Below are 20,032 nucleotides of genomic sequence, written 5' to 3'. Positions count from 1 at the left end.
TTCAGGAAATCCCGCCTTTTGAGGCTGTACTCTTCTTCCTACTAGCAAAACAACTTCAAGAGTTTGAAGTTGGTAAGCATAGTTGTCATTACATACATACTGTGTTGGATGAAGTATTCAACTGTAGTACTTGAGTAAAAGTATTGATACTCAGTCAAATCTTACCCATTCATCTGATCTGTATGCCATTAATACTGGACTAAAGTCACTATTCTGCATCTTGCTATGTAGCAGCAGCAGGAAAAACAACCATGGCGGAAGATAATGCGGAGAGCATTCTTTATTTTCAACCATCTTGAAAAGATAGTGTTGTTAATGCACTGACTGGGGCTGGGAAAGAAATGAAAGATTTTAAATGCGCTCCAGCTCTACCTTCCAAGTTTACTTTCTTAAACACAGAACACGCTCCCTTAAGACACTTAAGTTGAATGAATTCAGTTCACACAGGAGATTGCATATTTGGAAATTAGATCAACCACGCAAAAGAATCAGATTTCCTAAAAAAAATCAATACTGTGCATTAATGCCTGCAGTGTGAACGTAGCCTTAAACGTGATCATCCAGACATGACAATGGCCGAGGTTCCAGATGTTAATTTAAAGCTGCTTTATCTATTCCAAAACCAGTTCAAATGTGAGTTTAGGATCATTAATCCATTTAAATCCATTTTCCTCTGATAGAATAGGAGCCTGAATCATTAACTAGTTGGTGTCTGCTAAAAGGAGTGAGCAATGCAACCCTGAGGGACCAAGTATGGTAGAGATATAAATGTAGAGTTTAAAGAAGAGAAAATCACCTTAAAACTAAGTTTTATTCTAATTAACCAAAGCTGTTTGCTTTTGGGTTCATTAAACATTTAGTTCCTGCTATCGTCCTAGTTGATTAAATCTTTTACTGTTTTATTTTAACATTAATCTTTAATTATCCTCCCATATTTGTTTGTTGTTCTTTGTATGGCTCAGTGTTGATGTGTCCTGTCTGCTCTGCTGCTAAACTCCCAGATTATCTATAAGGTCAATAAAATGAGAAGAACTGCAGGAGGAACGTCTCACTGTCCTTTTTTGAGCTAATTTGTTTTGACACTGCAAGGTGACAAGAACAATTGTTCTGTTAACATGAGCTGTCAGGTCAGACCCCCCAACAGAGAAACAATAATAACCACCAATCTGCCAAAGCGCTGTACTATAGTAATATTAGGACTCTTGCTCCATTTGACTTCAGTTTGGTTTATTTATAAAGAATCAATTTACAAGCACTTATTTCAAGACACTTTACCAGAAAATACAAACAGATCCTGTTCACATTACTGCAATCAAACCTTTATTATAGTGAGAAATAACAGGTAAAGATAGAACGACAGGAAGCATACTTCAACAGAACCAGACCCAGTAAGCAATCGATTAGTTCATTGTTTTATTCCGTGTGTAACACTGACTCAATCTCATTGGTAGAGCGGATGTCAGGCTGACGCGTTCCTTGCTGTGATTGGCTGGATTTTAGGGGTCAAAGTTGAAGTTAGCTCCGCTAACGCTGACGTCGACTTGTTCAGCAAAATGGCGGCGTTGACAGCACTGAAGCAGGCGGACGGGGCCGGTTCTTCTTTATTATCTCAAAAACGAACCGCAATGAAGACGAGACGTTGCTGGACGCTTGTAGACTGCAGTGTCCTCCTGCTATCGTTAGCTTCCATGTTGCACTGCGCTGGGGCTGACGGTAAAACGCTGGTGCTGCTGGACAACCTCAACATCAGAGATACCCATTCAATCTTCTTCCGCAGTCTTGCAGGTCTGTTTAACGACGATGTTTCATTGCAGTTTTAGCTCAAGATTTATATAAAGAAGTAGGTTCGCGTGGTTGTTATGCGTTTTGTAGGTTTTGTGAGGGTACTTGAACGGATCTGCTGCCCTCACTTAGCACATTATGGCTGCCAACGTTAGCTAAACCGTTAATGTCTGTCATTAAATTTCACTACAGTGTGTGATTAAATATGTAATGTCCTAAATAGTACAGTGCAAGGTTTCAGAGCGCAATATTTTCAAACTCCTACTGTATTCCTACATCATGCTATTATAATACTATAAACAAGCACTTCCTGTTCAACAACTTGTAAACGAACAAAAGAGAAAAACACAATGGTCTGTTTTTTTGCTATTAGTTTTTCATTGAATTTCCACCCATACACACCGCCATGCATCAAGGCCTCTGGTGACGTCACATAAAGAAACTGATAATGTTTTGTGAATGTCAGCTTTCAATTTCAATTAAACTTCTTTTATTTTATTTTTTTAATAACTTATTATACGATGTCTCATATGAGTGGCAAATATGCCTTGAAAAAACAATTGTATATATAATTCTAACAGGAATAAACAGGGTTTTTTTTTTTTTTTAACAGTTTATGGTCCTGTTTCAAGTTTTATACCCAAAGCAGAATCCATCATGGTTTAGGGGTCTACAAAGATTGGTAATTCAAATATTTAAGGGTCTATATTGATTGATTGACTTTATTGATCTCACAGTGGAGAAATGTACTCGTTACATCAGCTCAAATATTCAAAGAAACAGATTGTGCCAAAGGAAGAAAGAGGTGCATGGGATATATACAGTGCGTCCACATATGACAGGGTTTGTTTGTTTTTTATTGCAGGATTATTATACAGGGTGATTGCACGGTGTGTTTACATGAGTATTTATATAGATGGATATCTACATTAATAGTTATTGCACTGGGTGTCAAATATAGAAAAAGCAGGTTATTGCACAGGGTATCAAATAGTATATTGCACATTATATATTGCACAAGTTATTGCCGTTGTCTCTCCAAAGGACCTCAAACTCCTTCAAAATATTAAGTAATTAAGTAATTCATCTGGCATAATTACTAATGGAGGTTTATATATATATAAAAAAAATAAAATAAAAAAAAACTCTTAATAGTCCTATTTGAAATATTCAATTAATTATCCAGTTTTTCCAAAATTTTCAACCTCTGTTTAGAAAAACATCTGTATAATTTACAAAAAGGAGAACTTGTTATACATCTGTTACCGTATTTTCACGACCATAAGGCGCACCGTACTAAAAGGCGCACTCTCAGTTATGTGTCCCATTTCTGTATTTAACACACACATAAGGCGCACCGGACTATAGGGCGCGTTTTTTATATACAGGTACATGTCCTCTACTACCTTTAAATACCTCTACTGCGTATTTAAAAATACAGCGGGGGCAAAACTGAGTATGACTGTGCTTTATTCATGTATTTATTACAAAGTATTAATCAAACCTGGCAGCTGGCCGTGAGACAGACCAACATCGCAGATGACAAAGCGCTGTGATCACTCCTAAATTAACTTAAAATCCTGAAACCTGTCGACGGAATATGTTCGCTTTTATTGCCGGTATCCTGGTGCCTGCAGTTTAAATTGTTTAGATGAAAAACACCTGCCAGCCGCCGCGGTGAGGCTGCTGTTGAAGGGATTTACTGTCGGTGCACCGCTGGTATGTGGGGGTCTGAGCGCCTCCGACAGAAATAGTATAGGCACGATAATAATCTGGAGGAACTGACTGCAATTATTAAGTTTTCAGGTGGTCTTTCTCACTTAAAAAACATATTAAAACTACTTTATTCCCACTGATCACAGCAAATATAGCTGCAAGATTTAGATTATTTAGAGGAAAAACACCTGCCAGCCACCGCGCTGAAGAGGAGGAGACCCGCCCAGAGGCTGCTGTTGAATTAAGTTTTCAGGTAGAAAAATAGAGCGGGAGCAAAACTGAGTATGATTGTGCTTTATTCATGTATTTATTACAAAGTATTAATCAAACCCATCAAAGTCATCCTCCTCTGTTTCTGAATTAAACAGCTGCGCTAAATCAGACATGCCAATTTCCCCTTCTTCGCTGTGAGAGTCATTTTCCGTGCAGCGCGGCTCCTCAGAAATAATGCCGGCTTTTGCGAAAGCTCGAACAACAGAGCCAGCAGACACGTTAGTCCATCTACAATCCATCCGCAAACTGTGGCGTTAATTGCCCGGCGCTGCCTTCCACTTTTCCTGAAACTGTGGTCTCCGTCTGTCATCCACCGCTCCCACGCCGCTCGCAGCCTTACTTTGAACGGCCGCTTCACACCGATGTCGAGCGGTTGAAGTTCCTTTGTCAGACCCCCCGGGATAACGGCGAGCACAGCGTCCATTTGATTCACCTTTTTTTCACATCGGCTGTGAGATGGGCACGCAGCGATGGTGATGCGTGGAAAAAAGCACCTGGTCTCCTCACATACACCTGCCTGCATCATCTCCTCATCCATCCAGCCCGTTTCATTTGCGTTAATATATGTCATCAGAGCGCTGTGTCTGTCTCGCTGTCATCTCCCAGATCAGCTTCTCTGATTGGTTGATGCGGCGCGTCCAGCAGCAAAACTTCAATTTTTCCATCTCGAGCAGCAGCAGCGCGTTGGCAGATGCTTAAACGCTCCTGCTGCTCAAAACGCGCTGCAGGACCTTTTGCTGCACCTATACGCGCGTCAACCATTGACTTTGCATGTAAACTCGCTGCTTCTGCTGCACCTGCTTGGTCCGGTTCACACCGATATCGAGCGGTTGAACAGCGAGCACAGCGTTAATTTGTTTCCCCATGTTTTTCACATCAGCTGTGAGATGGGCACGCATGGAGTTACATATTAACAGCAATGGTGATGAGTGGAAAAAAAACACCTGGTCTCCTTACATTCAGCCACTCTTTCATCATCTCCTCAATGAGGTGGTCTCAAAAGTCGCAGTTACAACACACATAAGGCGCACCGCACCAAAGGGCGCACCGCACATTTTGAGGGAAAAAAAAGACGTTTAAGTGCGCCTTATAGTCGTGAAAATACGGTATATCATATTTACAATAGGGGGTTTTTATTCATTGTTGTGAGAATGTTAACGGGCAAAGTAAAGGCTTAGTGAGATCTAGGGATATTCGTCTCAAGGTATACTAGAAACATGTTTTTTATTTTTTATTTCTTTAACTGATATGTGCTTTCCAGATCGTGGATTTGACCTGTCATTCAAGACCGCTGATGATCCCTCTCTATCCTTGATCAAATATGGACAGTTCCTCTACGACCATCTAATCATCTTTGCCCCATCGGTTGAAGGTAAATATCTGTTGGTGTTTCGTTAACCTTTTTTTTTCTGTTTGAAGACATACTAAATATTTTTTTCCTGGTTTATTTGCAGACTTTGGTGGAAATATAAACCTGGAGACCATAACATCGTTCATTGATGGTGGAGGAAATGTCCTGGTTGCTGCAAGTTCAGATATCGGTAACGAGTTTCTTTAAAGGTTTTTATCTTCTGTTAGAGTTAATGGGAGCAAATTGATATTCATACTCATTTCTGTAATGCAGGTGACCCACTGAGGGAGTTGGGTAGTGAGTGTGGCATTGAGTTTGATGAGGAAAAGACAGCTGTAATTGACCACCACAACTATGATGTTTCTGACCCTGGAGAGGTAAACAGTTTGGTCTTCATTATGACATTAGTATATTTATCGAATCTTGAACTTTGACGTTCAATTTCCTGGTTATCTGGTATGTTTGCAGCACACATTGATTGTTGCAGATCCAGAGAACCTGCTTAAAGCTCCCACTATCGTTGGCAAACCCACCAACAAACCTGTTTTATTCAAGGGTGTTGGGTAAGTAAGAAAAAATCTCCTTACATGAGGTTTGAATTTAGCAGTATCCTGAATTTGGTTGGATATATTTTTCTTTAAGAGTATTTTTTTAAATATTGTTTTAAAATAATGTTGGTCTTTTATGACAAGAAAAGTTTGTTAAACTCTCCTCTAATAGTGATTAACTTTCCAGGGTTACAACAGCCTTTTTAAATACAAACTAGACCCTGTTGTTTGAATTTTTAAAGTGAATATCTGTTTGGAAATGATTAAACATATTGTTGCAGCATGGTTGCTGATCCAGACAACCCACTTGTCCTGGACATCCTTACTGGTTCTTCAACCTCCTACTCCTATTTCCCTGACAGGCCAATTTCTCAGGTAACATCTGCTCCTATTGTCTGGTCAAATGTTCTATTTTTATTCATTAATTTTCCCAAAGTATTAGAGTACTGAAAAGCTGACATATTTCCTTAAATCTTAAGTTTTTCTATCAAAAGCAGTTGATGTATATTAGGAATGTGAGGTTTTAATTATGAAGGACCTGGCGAATCACTGGAAAAACAAAACGGGCCTAATTTAAAATTTAAAGCAGGCAATTTAAAATCTTTTTCTAATTGCACATTTTTGATTGGATGTTAAAGAGGAATTGTAATTTTGTATACATTATTCCATTATTAAACACTGGAATTTAAATCATTTTTCTAACTGAAGATTTAAAAACCAAACTTCATAAATCTGAAAATTCATACATTTCCTCATCACACATTTAAAAAGATAAATCCTTATTCCATTTTCTTTTTCAACCTATTTTAAAATGCTTTCTGAAATGATATTTTCTTTTTACTTTCTCTTCTCCATTTTTCTCTTCTGTCACCCTTCTGGTCTCTGAGCAAACTGGAAACCAGTTAAGTTAATCACAGTTGATCCTCATACATAACCAGCTCTGTAATTGGTTATTTTCTCAACCAAGTGTGGCAGTCAAACCAATGAGAGAGCTGTCAGTTTTATAAAAAAAAAAAAAAAAAGGTAAAAGGAAATTAGCTCTGTATTAAGACATCAATGTCATGTTTCTATGGAAACAAGTCAACTGCTGTAAGTGCTCATTTAAAATATTAATGTCCATCTTCAGTTTTAGTTCAGTATGGGCTCTCCACACTTCAGAGTTTTGATGCCTTAAAAAGAAAACTAGGCTGTCCAGTGGATGTTTTAAATTGTGGAGCGATACACAGGCCTATTTATTGCGTATCTACATGGAAAGCAGATTTCCTCTTCCGGGTTTTTATCCTTTTAGTTTTCTTTGAGAACTATTTGCATTTTAAGAATTTAGATTTGACTGGTCCTGAGATAAAAACTAATACAACTTCAAACAAAAGCTTACTATGCAAAGGATTTCTTTTCAATCATCAACATTTAGATAAGAGTGGGCTGGATGCTGTGGTAAATAAACAGGAATGCTGTTGTATTTCCTTCATTTGAACGGCAAACTACCTCATTCTACATAACAGTTTCACTCTTTAATTTATTAGTCCTTGGAAAAAATAAGCCGGTAATGTGAGGTTAGAACCAAAAGAAGCAAAACAATATCTGCATCAGCCAGGAGGGGGTGTAAGAAAATTCGTCCCCTGGTTTAGAGCCATACATAAAGGAGCATTCTGCTGCCACACTGAGCAGCGAACTGGGAACATTGTGAGGTTAAGGGTCAAGTGCAGGACCCAGAGCGACAGTCAGAGTGATCTTCAAGCCTCTGCTCTTTATTCTGATTTTAACTCCTCTTTGCTGTCATTTATTGGACTGGGTTGGATGATAAAATCTTCAGGAAATGTGCTATGATGGCAGTTAGGATATTATTTATTTAAACAAATGGAGTGTGTGAGAGAACCATACTCAACCTCAGCAGCCTGGCGCCTCCCTCTCAGTCCCTTTAACAGATTGGTCACACACTGAGGTGCAGGGTTGGGCTGGCTTTAAATTCAGCCCAGGAGCTTGGTTCCTTCATCTGATCACACAAATACATTATTCAAAGTATAAACTGTGAAGTTAGGAAGCTGAGGTAAAGTCATTTCATGAAATAAATAAAAAATAATAAGGTTCAAATTTATTTAATGTCCTCAGACAATGAGATGGAGCTCTGACTGAAGCATCCTCAGCACATACATTTATACCTTACAATTTCCCAACACACACTCTACCCCCCAGGTGAACGCCCTACCTAAAGAATGTTCTCACACTTGAACATTGAAACAAACAGCTTGAGTTCATCAGGGTCATTCGCTGTTGGGTTAATATATCGTTCACGGTCCAGATGGATCTTCTCAAAACAGTCCTCCCCTTCATGCGTAATTCTTACGCAATCTTATATTTTTTTCCAAAAATTAAACCATTAATGTGTTAATAGAAATTAGTATCAACCCAAAAGCAAAATTTGATACTTGATATCGATAACAAGGAAAATATCAGATGCCATTTTCAATACCTTGGGGATAAAAAATGACAAATGGAGGCTTAGGAAATATTTTTGTCAGCATTAAAACTGACCTTTTTCCATCTAATAAGGGATCATGCTTTCTCAACAGAATCGCACATACTACTTATATTAGCGTGCCCAGAAACAGAAAACTAATAACCTAAAAACAACCAAATCTGACGAAACTTTAAGGCTTTTATGTATTTGAAGCGACTGATCCAGAAAGCTAAAATCAACAATAGCAAAAACGTGCAAAACAGCACTTGTCCTTATTATCGATCCCATGCAAATTTAAAATTCTATCTGGATACAGTGATTGCGCATCAATATTTTTTTTAGAATTTATGATTTTTTTTTTTTGGCAATTTCCTCTTGAAATAAAAACTAGAAAGCATTTTCTACAAGTTAATTCAACAAGTTATCATAGATATTAGACCAAATATATAAACAGACATAACATTAAGCGTTGTTTTAATGTTTGCCAGTATGTTTCGTTTTTGTTCGACCTATAACCCAAGGGTAACCGCAGACAGGAGGCCTCTGATGGGTGAAATCGACCTCGCTCTACACTATGCGTATTACCTGTTTGGTTCCTTACCGGCTTGTTCTGTTTGTATGACCGCCATTATGGACCAGCTAGAAAAGCGAAGTGCGCGAGAACGCTGGGACCGTTTTTCCACCTGGGTCCCTGCTCTTTTTCGCCCTCATGTCCCTCCGTTGTCGCACAAACTTGCCCCCACCTCCTCACTGCCTCAGCTGTATCTAGACCCACAGCTAGTTCGGGATTGACCCTCTTGGGTTGTAGAGTGGAATAACATAGACAACTCTTCAACATTTGGAATAAATCAAAAATATCTGTGACAAGCTCAGTGCGACACACTGCTGCGGGAGAATAACCGGCCCTTTATCAGCAGAGAGGCTGAGACAAGCTTTTAATTGGCAGTGAGCATCTCCAGGGATCATACTGCAGCTTAAAGGGAACTACAGCCCTTTAGATGGTGTAAGATTTATTGCCAAGTAGTATCGTTAAATAAAAATAATCAACCAACCTTCTTCTTGATGTTAAGATCTCTGATTAAGACTGTTTGCTATTTTATCTTGTGGTTTTTTAGACACTCGACAATAGTGCTTCATCATTTGGCTAAAAAAGAAAAGTCAGCTAATCTTTTAAAAAATATATACTAACAAATGCCTGTTAGAATATTCTCTCCTTTCTCTCTTTTTTCCCCTTGTTTTAAAGACTAAAATTTAAAATGACTGGGATTATTTAAGAAAGAATAAATCTCCTTTGTTAGATATTAATTATTAATTAATGTTTTCAGCTCTAAACCATTTTTATTATTGACTGAAGTCAAAAATGTCTCTTTGAATTGTAACTGTTTTGGTTATTTTCCCTCTTTTATGGGTGTATCTTATAATGATGTAGTGTAGCTCATTGTTATGTCATTTTTTTCTGTTTAAAGTAAACTTGGGTCATTAAAAAGAGCTTTTTACTCCTACAGTACCCTCATGCTGTGGGGAAAAACACCCTGCTTATCGCCGGGCTGCAGGCCAGAAACAATGCCAGGGTGGTTTTCAGCGGCTCCCTGGAATTCTTCAGCGACGCCTTCTTCAACTCTGCTGTGCAGAAAGCAAGACCAGGTTCTCAAAGGTGTGGATCAGAACTTTGTTTTTGGTTACGTATTTGAAGTTACCTTGATTTAGCTAACGTGTCGGGGTTTACCAGGCATGAACAGACGGGGAACATGGAGCTGGCTGTGGCTCTGTCCCGCTGGGTGTTTAAGGAGGCAGGGGTGCTCAGAGTGGGAGCTGTTACCCATCATCCTGTGGGAGAGTCGGCTCCGCCGGCAGCATACACAGTTACTGACCTTGTGGTGAGTTCAGTAACTCTGTGATCCAGGGCTTGTTTGTCTAATGAGGAGCAGCGTATGTGAATAAAAGGTTCTGTTTCAGGAGTACAGCATCGTCATCGAGATGTTGTCTGAGGGCCGCTGGGTCCCTTTTGACGGAGATGATATTCAGCTAGAGTTCGTCAGGATCGACCCCTTTGTCAGAACTTACCTCAAGAAAAATGGTAAGTTTGATCTTGTTCTGCTTTTTTTATTTTTACCATTAATTTATTTTACTCTCTGTTTATCTTTCTCTAAAAATCAAAAATGCTTCATTGTTTATTATTAGGAGGGAAATACAGCGTCCAGTTTAAGTTGCCTGACGTCTATGGAGTCTTCCAGTTTAAGGTGGACTACAACCGACTGGGATACACACATCTCTACTCCTCCACTCAGGCAAGTTCAACCTGCGTTTCTTGGGCTTACCAAAATTTAAATGTTTGCATTTGTTTATAGTTAAATTTTGTTTGCAGTGTGTTCACATTTATAAATCCTAGTCATTAAAGTACAGTGAACCCTCGCTGTAACGCCGTTCACCTTTCACAGCCTCGCTGCTTCATGGATTTACATTGTCTTCTGCATTCTGATTGGCTAAACAGTCTCCACGCTTCTTCTCTACCAAAAATGTGTCAATAACATTTCAGTTTCATATTTTAATGTACGTGCACGTAGAACAGCATGCCATTAAAATTTGCTAATTTTCTCCAAAACGTTCTGCACTGACTAAAGCATTTGCAGACGAGCCCAAAAGGCAGAGAAAGATGCTATGGCAGAAAAAGTTAAACTTCTGGACATGCTAGGTCGCCATTAGAGAATTATTGAAACTTCTGTTCATTCCATAAGGAAGGAGGAAAATAACATAAGGACGACTGCAGCAATTAGTTTTAGTAAGGATGCAAAAAGGGTTGTAGCTGTCTGCAACAAGACCATGGTAAGGATGGACTCTGCATTAGACTCTGAGAATAACCCTGGAGCAGAAGTGTTTTTGAGCAACACATTTAAAGCTATAATTGAGGTAGGGGAATATAAGCCTGATATAGTTTTAAATTATAATTGTAAAGGAAACAAAGGTTACTACTTAAAAGATTTTGCGTATCACGGGTTCTTTATGGAATGTGACTCCCACAAAAAGCGAAGGCTCACTGTATATATTTTTTAGGTATCTTAGTTTTTCTTAACTTCTACAGCTTTTTTTTGTTTGTTTTTTCTCCTGCAGGTATCAGTCCGTCCTCTGCAGCACACTCAGTACGAGCGTTTCATTCCCTCAGCCTTTCCCTACTACGCCAGCGCCTTCTCCATGATGACAGGACTCTTTGTCTTCAGTGTAGTTTTCCTGCACATGAAAGAGAAGGAGAAGTCTGACTAAAGCAAAGACAACAACAAGAATGAGACAAGAAAAAGTGTGAAATTTTCAAATGTGGTGTGAAGAATTGAAACTGAATGTCCTTTTGGGATCTGAACTGTTAATATTCTGTCACTGAGGGCCTGTGACTGGGTCACGAGGGGAGCTGGCTGCAATTTAATGCAGTATGTCTGGGTTTTTTTTTTTTCTTTTTGTTTTCTTTTTTTTTTCTTTTTTAAGATGTTAAGATCTCTCAAGCCCTGTTTGTTGTTAAGTCAGTCGGTTCTTGTAAAAAGTTATTACACATTTGGTTAAAAACAAAGATAAAGCCGTTACAAAATGCTATACAATTTTACAACATTCTTCTTAAAAGGCTTTTTGTTGAAACATGCACTGAATCTGCCAACAGTTCCTTTGTTTTTAAAAGAAACCTTTGAAAAAGCTGCAGGCCTCTTGGAAATAAATCAATCACATTCCTCTTAGCATGAGTTTGCATTTTTATTACAAGGTATACTGTGTCTTAAGAGGGAACCTTTGGAGACCAAAAAATGAAATTGGAGGAAACGAGCTGCCTTAAAAAGTACAACAGTTGATGTAATAGTTGTAAGTTGTACAATAAACGCACCATGCAGTTTGTGATTAAATTATTAAGTTTAAAGCCAAGCTTTGCTATAATCAAAACTTTTATAAATATCTTTGAGCTTTTTTAGTCCATCTAAAAGTTGGAAAAAGTGGCACTACTGCGAAAACCTTAAATAAACTGAAAAACAGGAACGTTATTCAGAAAAGCAGGCAAAGGCCAGTAGAAACTGAAAGTGCTACAAAGATCCAGAACTAGGATTGAAGAATCTATTCAGAATGAACACTGCAAATAAGAAAGACATTAAAAATAATGTTTTCAGCAAGGCGTGCAGAAAGCAACCAGAAAGTCAGCTCGTTATGAGAGAAATTATGACATTTAAAACAATATTTAATGGGAAAATAACACTGCACTGCATACACCCTGGACAGGGGTCAGGGCCCCCATAGAAATGGTGCTGGCCCCTGTTCTAAAGAAAACACTAAATGAAGGATAAATTATATGTACTCGAACAGAAACCACAATTAATAGATCACTTGAATCAACTGACTTTTTATTTTAACTTTCATTTTTAAAAATGGCTTTTAATCTCAACAAAATTTTTTTTCCTTGTTAAAGGTTAAATAATGAAACATTTTATAAATGATTTGAAATTTAAGTTATTGCACTTTATTTTTAGTCGTATTGAGATACAATAAATATTGCAAAGGTTCTTTGGTTCACTTAATATATCAAACAAAAAAAATGAACTTTTGCCCAGTTTTTTACTCTCATTCTTTTGTTTGCTTCTGAAATTTATGGAAGAGGATTAGGGCTACTGAAAAAATTTAAAGTTAACATGAGTTTTAAATTTTATTTCCGTTAATACGGGAAAAAAGTCAACATTCTGACATTTTTCTCAAAATTCTGACTTTAATGTAGATGAGCACCATGAAGGAAGAGATGTGGGAGCACTCAGCTTCACTGACAAATATGTGAGTTGTTTGGGACGGCCAGTAACACATTGGTGGAAAATGATGGAATTAGGTGACACCTTTATGTGCCTGAGGGGTCCCTGGTGATGCTGTTTCTTTAACAGAAGAGCAGAAGATTATTAAAACAAGAGAACTAGTTTAGTCTCTAAAACAGACATGGCTACGACTTGATGCTAACATGTTTGTAAAAAAAAAAAAAAAAGTGAGAATGCTAAGAAAAAAAATCAGAATTCTGAGATTAAAGTGAGAATTTTGAGAAAAAAGTGAGAATTCTGAGAAAAAAGTCAGAATTTTGAGGAAAAAAAATCAGAATTCTGAGATTAAAGTTAGAACTTAAAGTTAGCTACGACTTGATGCTAAAATGTTTGTAAAAAAAAAAAGTGAGAATGCTGAGAAAAAAGTCAGAATTTTGAGAAAAAATCCAGAATTCTGAGATTAAAGTGAGAGTTTTGAGAAAAAAGTGAGAATTCTGAGAAAAAGGTCAGAATTTTGAGAAAAAAAATCCAGAATTCTGAGATTAAAGTGAGAATTCTGACTTTTTTCCCATATTAAACTTAAATAATATTTATAAATCAGTTAACTTTTTTATTTTTCAGTGGCCTTCCGTACAAATGAAAAAACTGGACCACTGCTTAATTTAGTTTATAACAGCTTTTTTCACCTTAAAGCTGGTAATAATTTTAACAACATGAAGGGGATCACATCACAGGGCTCTGATTCACAGATATTCTGGAGAGGGGAAAAAAATAAAGTCAACATTGCAGTATCAAGAACCAGAATTTAAGGGGTTATAATACAAATAAACCATTCTAAATAATCACATTTATGTAAATTAAAAAGAAAACCATTAGATTAGACTTTTTTTTGCCTCTTCTTCTCTCACTGATGTCACGTTTCTGTGACGTAACCGTCAGCCGGTTGGGTTTCCGGTTAGACTCCACCGTCCAGATGCAGCACCTTGACAATTAGCATACGTTCCATTCATCGAGCAAACAGGCAAATGCTAGCAAAGGTAACAATTAACAATTTACCATCTGAGTGACAGCAGTTTTATTTAAAGAGTTTTCTACAAGTTATCTGTTGTTGGGCACAGAGAAGTTGCTTATTAGCCTCAAACAAGGAGAAAGTCAATTTAAGCTAACTCGAAAACATTACTTTGCAAACGACAAGTTGGAGTGGCAAACTGTTTTCTAGGGATTAAGGCGAACGTTTTGAGTCAATATAATAGATTTCGGTTTCTACGCCCCGTTCTAAGTGTTTACTTTCTAGTAAAAATGCCCCGAAGGCTCTGTTGACCAGCTAATGTGGGCGGCGTTAGCTTTAGCAGAGAGAGAGCGTTGCTTTGGGGGAGTCAGCTGACAGCCTTCTGCTGCCAACAGCCCAGTGATGGATCAACTCAAAGTGAAGGACCGCATATTGGAAAACATCTCGCTGTCTGTCAAGAAGGTAAGCTCAAACCAACCGGAATACAGTGTTTTAACATCTTTATTGTAGCGACATGTTTTCCCCCTCATGCTTGAGTCATTGTAGCTAATATTAGGTCATCTTCTGTTTGCTAAAGAGGTTAACTTTGAAGCTGGAAGGACATTAGCAGCTCACAGGGGCCTTGCCCTAAAGGGAATCACTTTACAAAATGAGTCTCAGCCCTTTTGAACCCTCTGTGTGCATGGTGCATACAGCTAAAACTCTCGGTAAAACGTGGTTAGTTATGTTTTGATCACTGTGTACAGCTGTGGCACTAACCCTCCGTGTGCATTGCACACTGCGGCAGTGAACAGTGTAAACAAAGCTGCAGTCACACTACAGAGGACTCAGCAACACAGGGATGAGCTGCTCCTCCACATTCCTGTTTATGCACCTAAATTTACTATAAATACCTATTTATGAATAGATCCATGAAAGCATCATTTCAGTACCGACATTTATTCTTTTCCTCATCCTCTTTTTGCAGAGTTTTGGAGTTGTTTAAAAACTGCACACAATACTGCTTTTATTTTCTAAGGATAATCTGATTGTATTTCTGCAGTGTAGTTGATTAATGATCTCAGGGTGGTGTGGAAGCTCTTTGTATGTTAATGCAACCAGATAAGCTTTATGTGACGACCACCTAAACCCACTGGAGGAGCAGATAATGCAGTCAAATCTTAGTTTATTTGCTCTTTAATTACCCACCATGCCTCTCGTCAAATTGGTTTGTACAAACTGCTGCAGCTCAGGCTTTCAAGTAAGTGTATAGCTTTTTTTTCTCTGTGCATATTACTTGGTCATATGACTGTGACCTCCTCTGCATTCAGAACTTTAAAGGTTCATTTGTTTTGCAGACATCCCATGGTACTTTCCCTTGTTAAAGTATTTCAACTCCCAGAGGATTTACAGATTGAAATCACAGATGTCTGTGTTGGTGTCTGTGCATTTTACTATCAAGCAGTGCGTTCTTGTGTAGTGGCATGTTCCTACCAGCTTTGCACATCTTAAGACCAATCTTCTTTGAGAAATAGCTAACATTCACTCAGATTGAAAAGAGATTATTCAACAACAGGCAAGCCTTCTCACAGATTCTTGGTTAAATTTAGCTCTGGACTTTGACTGAGGCGATCAAATGCAGTAATATGCTTTGATCTGAAGTGTTTCTGTGCACCAGTGGCTGTATGTTTAAGGTCATTCTCCTGCTGGTAGATAAACGCCCCTCTCAAGTGTGTTTCAGGGTTTTCTTTGGTTTAGCTGCATCCATCGTCCAACAAAGTCCAGTCAACTGCTCCCTGCTTGTTCAAGAAAAACACAATTACAGCATGATGCAGCCACCACCATGTTTCATGCTGTTATTCTATGCTACCTTTCTGTCGAATTTGTTATTTTGATCAATTAAATTTTGGACTCATTTCACTAGAAAAGTTTTCTCCTTTAGCTTTTTATTCAATAGAAGCATTCTTCCTTTCTCCATTTCCTCCACAGTAAATTTGTTGGTTGCACAGTTGATAGCTGTCCTGTTACGGTATATGAAGAGTTTTTGAAGGAGTTTAATGTTAGGTTTTAAACCTGACCTTAGCACAATAAGCATCACTGAACCAATCGTTAACTTGAAAATTGTATCTGCTCAGACATTTCAATGCCTGTGTTTGTATCTAACATTTGAAGTGGGTTAATCTTCGCTCTTTTTTTTGCCATTTTCCTCGCAGAGCTTAATCAGGTTTGTTTTTCTTCAGTTACTGCTTTGTTGGTGGTTTTGAAATGTCTTTGGATATCAGCAGTTCAGAGACTATTCCTCTGCTTAGGCTTAGTGTTGGTTTAGTCACTGTTGGTTAACTGTCTGGCTGCACAAAAGAGATGCTCCATACAGATTTAAACATCTTTAAACAGTAATTTCACAAAGGACATCTACAGAGACAGTCTGCTGTTGAACTACTGCAATGACATTTGCTACAGATTAAGATTGAGATTTGCATTACATTACGGCTCCAAATGTTTTCTTAAATGCTTTCAACATGTCTCTGTAAGAGCTATCTGAACAGCATATTTCTAACTGCAGTTACAGAGTTACTTTGCAGCCTGTGAGGATGAAACTCCAGCTATCAGAAATCACGACCGGGTCCTTCAGCGTCTTTGTGAACATCTCGACCATGCTCTGCTGTATGGGTAAGAGCTTTACTGCAGATTGACCACTGCAGATTGTTGAAAATTAAAGTATTATAACTTAAAGTTCTTCCAATTTGTTTGTTTGGGATAGATGGTTTTACATCTGTAGGAGGGTCACATTCCTTTAGCACAGTCTCTCTTCTCTTTCAATTTAATTTTGGTCTCCGAGCAATTAGAAAGATCATGTTGTTGATAGAAAACACATTTTCCAAACTCTGCTTTTCAACTATGCTAGAAATAGCTGTAGCACCATGAGCTTGTTGACTTGCAAGTCAACACATCCTCTGAATGTTAGAAAGCTGACAAGCTAGTTAGTCATACTCTTTGTCAATCCACCTCATCAACGGTTTGTAGGATAACAGTCCAAACGATAAAACTAAGAGAACTGACAACTTCAGTTGATCAGGTTTGTTTTCAAACAGAGGGTTTTCAACACAGTTAAATAGGATTGTTTTAGGAGCAGCATTGATACAGTATTGAGCTGATCCAGAGGGAAAACCAAGTGCAAAGAAGAAAGTCTGTCTTTATTTCTACAGTACTCCACAAAGCCCCAAAAGACATTTCAGGCTATTTGTTCTTCAGTTTGAGTTTCCAATTCATTTGTCCTCTTCTTCTAATAAAATGTGTTCTCTCTCTCTTCGTGCCTTTGGTGCATTTGATCCCAGCCCGTATTCACAATGCAAGTTGCCTGCTCCATGTTAAGGGAGAGCACTACTAGTGTTATGTTATAGTGTTGCCAAACTTTCAAATAGTTATCAACTAAAACAGACAGTTTAGATTTAGAGTAGCTTGTTAGCTTCCATCACTCTGAGGAATAATTTGCTGTTCAAGAAACTTACTGTGATACATTTTACAATAGAATAGAACGGAATAGAAAAATCCCTTTGTTGTTCCACAATGGGGAAATTGTGGCGTTACAGCAGCAGCAAAAGTGGTCACACATTTGTGGACCTTAGAAATGTGTATAAAAATAGCAGAATAAATGACAGATTAAAGAAAAATAAACAAAATACTGTACTGTACAGTAAATTTACAATATAAGTACTTAATATTTGGAGAATTTATAAACAATTTACAGTAGTGGATATAGGAAAAAATGGCAGTAACACCAGAGATATGCAAAAAAGGACAGCAGTATGTTCTTTAACTGACTAAGACAGAAACTGCAAAAATCAGCATGAATGTAACAAGCAGTGGTGGTTATAAAGTGTTACAGCTGCTGGGAGGAAGGATCTGTGATAACTCTCCATGGGGTATATAGGGTGCAGCAGTCTGTCATTGAAGGAGCTCTTTAGTAAAGCAACAGCTTCATGCATGGGTTGGGAGACATTATCCAACAGAGATGTTATTTTAGTTAAGATCCTTTCTTAATAATAGTAACTTGATCTCTGTTAAAAAAAAAAAAAAAAAAAAAATCCAAACTGAGTAATGCTACGTTCAGACTGCACGCAGCAGAAGCAGCAAAAACACGCATGCTGCTTCATTTTTAATGCTTGTTCACATTAAGGTAATACATCCAGTAAAGTGTGTCCAGATGTGTCTGATGCTTCTGCTGCTCCTGTGTTCAGTGGCATAGAGCAGCTTTGTTATATTTACTGTGATCAGTGGGTAAAAAGTAGTTTTCGATATTAATATTGAAGTTAATGTAGGTGTTAATAAACTGCTTCAGATGAGTGATCATAGTGATCTGCATCATCAGTGCTTTGAAAAATTCTATTTTTCCCAACTCCAGCTGTTGCTTCAGCTGCTCAGACGTGCTGCAGGACCTTTTGCTGCGCCTTGATGCACGTCAACCATTGACTTTGCATCTGCTTATGCAGAATTGGGTCTGAACATAGCATAAGGCTTACAGATGAACCGTTCAAACATAATGAAGGTTCCTTGTTACTTTGATATGTTAGGTTTCTGCCTGTTGGACAGTTTGTCTAGAAGATGGGCTGTTAGCCAAACACACAAGAGATAAGAACGCTGCATCATCCTGATCCTGTATTTTAGCTTTTTATTCAGACACTGTTTAGTTCAAAAAAATGTTTGTTCCTGATCTTTGTCCAATTAGATCAACCAACTTAAAGACAAACAGCACTCATTGGCACCCAGGATATGACAAACTTTTAAACTATTTCATTCCAGCTAAAGCAATGTACTATGTTTTTTGTAGATGTGACAAAAATAACTAATTTGTCTGAAATTTAGCAGTAGCACAGAGAGATGATAGCTAAACAAAGTTCTGATCTTCTCAGGTTAATTTCAGTACAGGTATAATTTGCTGAATGTTTATGGCATAGTTTGATTTCCATTTTAAACTTCCAGTCATGTATAGCACCTTCTTGACATGTATAACCCTTTTGAACCGGATTGTGTTGTTATTTTTAGGCTGCAGGACATCTCATCAGGCTACTGGGTCTTAGTGGTTCACTTCACCAGGAGAGAGGCCGTCCGACAGATCGATGAGCTTCAGCACATCGCCACCAACCTGGGCCGAAGTAAGCCGCACTTACTGCAGAGGAAATTGTGTTGAACTAAAAGGAAGTTTCATTTATTAAACTGTGTGATACAGCAAACAAAGAGCCTTTATCTGTCCTGTGTAGGTCGGGCCTGGTTGTACCTGGCATTGAGTGAGAGCTCTTTGGAAAGCTATCTGCGTCTCTTCCAGGAGAATCAAGGACTGCTACAGAAGTATTATTTCAAGTAAGATCAGATTTTTTTGTATTCATTTAAGAATCTGTGTTCTTCTGTTAGCATATACTACTTGGAATTGGGGCTGAACGATTTTGCCAAAAATCATATTATGTGTTATTATTGTGCTAGCTGCAAGTCTCTCTTCCGTTCTGTGTGGCTACAAGCCCACTTTAAGTGTATTACTGTCACCTAAAGGGCTGGAGAGAGAACTTTAGTGTCTTATTCTAGTTTAATGTAATGTAATGAAATTGAGTGCCTCAGCGATTTAAAAAAAAATGTATTTTTTCTAAGTCCAACCCTATTTGGATTTTAAAACATTAGTTTATGTATAAGAAGAATGAAATGAAATGCCCTTATTAACCACGGTTATTGTCTTTGACTTGTAGGAATGCACTAGTGTGCAGTCATGACCACCTCACACTCTTTCTCACGCTGGTGTCCGGCCTGGAGTTCATTCGCTTCGACCTGGAGCTGGTCAGTAGCATCACAGTATTATCTCAGACATCTGTGACCTTGAGTGTCCCTAACATGACTAATGTCTGTCGCTGGTTTAGGATGTTCCCTATCTGGATGTGGCTCCATATATGCCTGAATACTACAAACCACACAACCTGCTGGACTTTGAGGAAAGGCTCCCCAGCTCGGACAGCTTGTCTCTGCACTCCTTCACCTCCCTGACCTCCACTAACCTTGAGTGGGATGACAGTGCCATAGCTCCCTCCAGTGAAGGTAGAGCATGCTGGTTTTTCTCTGACCATCCTATCCCTGATTTGGTCCATACACATCACCCATAATTGAGTCGAT

General features: G+C 38.3%; 2 protein-coding genes across 3 annotated transcripts in view; both read left to right on the top strand.

The window, feature by feature from the left end:
- The first annotated feature begins 1,523 nt into the window (after positions 1-1,523).
- ddost (dolichyl-diphosphooligosaccharide--protein glycosyltransferase subunit (non-catalytic)) lies at positions 1,524-11,844 on the top strand. Its single transcript, XM_038298525.1, has 11 exons — positions 1,524-1,785; positions 5,033-5,143; positions 5,226-5,312; positions 5,396-5,499; positions 5,591-5,685; positions 5,952-6,045; positions 9,634-9,782; positions 9,858-10,005; positions 10,085-10,205; positions 10,310-10,416; positions 11,237-11,844. The coding sequence occupies exons 1-11, from the start codon at positions 1,554-1,556 to the stop codon at positions 11,384-11,386; spliced, it is 1,398 nt and encodes a 465-aa protein (XP_038154453.1). The 5' UTR covers positions 1,524-1,553; the 3' UTR covers positions 11,387-11,844.
- A 1,979-nt stretch (positions 11,845-13,823) lies between these two features.
- plekhm2 (pleckstrin homology domain containing, family M (with RUN domain) member 2) overlaps positions 13,824-20,032 on the top strand; it is a 28,378-nt gene continuing 22,169 nt past the window's right edge. For both annotated transcript variants that reach the window (XM_038298505.1, XM_038298506.1), the window contains exons 1-6: positions 13,824-14,362; positions 16,443-16,549; positions 18,923-19,032; positions 19,138-19,237; positions 19,615-19,702; positions 19,783-19,957. In XM_038298505.1, the coding sequence (XP_038154433.1) occupies positions 14,303-14,362; positions 16,443-16,549; positions 18,923-19,032; positions 19,138-19,237; positions 19,615-19,702; positions 19,783-19,957 (640 nt within the window). In that variant the 5' untranslated portion in view covers positions 13,824-14,302. The remainder of the gene's footprint in view (positions 14,363-16,442; positions 16,550-18,922; positions 19,033-19,137; positions 19,238-19,614; positions 19,703-19,782; positions 19,958-20,032) is intronic.

Source organism: Cyprinodon tularosa, unplaced genomic scaffold, assembly GCF_016077235.1.
Source record: "Cyprinodon tularosa strain WSP-4 unplaced genomic scaffold, ASM1607723v1 ctg409, whole genome shotgun sequence".
Classification (NCBI taxonomy): domain Eukaryota; kingdom Metazoa; phylum Chordata; class Actinopteri; order Cyprinodontiformes; family Cyprinodontidae; genus Cyprinodon; species Cyprinodon tularosa.
The sequence above is the reverse complement of the archived record's forward strand: the minus strand, read 5'-3'. Positions and strand labels throughout refer to the sequence as shown.

Bases quoted from the DNA above. Each gene is read 5' to 3' on its own strand.
- ddost (XM_038298525.1), top strand. From the start codon at position 1,554: ATGGCGGCGTTGACAGCACTGAAGCAGGCGGACGGGGCCGGTTCTTCT. The intron at 5,313-5,395 runs GTAACGAGTTTC...TCTGTAATGCAG, and splicing joins TGCTGCAAGTTCAGATATCG to GTGACCCACTGAGGGAGTTG. The intron at 6,046-9,633 runs GTAACATCTGCT...TTACTCCTACAG, and splicing joins CTGACAGGCCAATTTCTCAG to TACCCTCATGCTGTGGGGAA.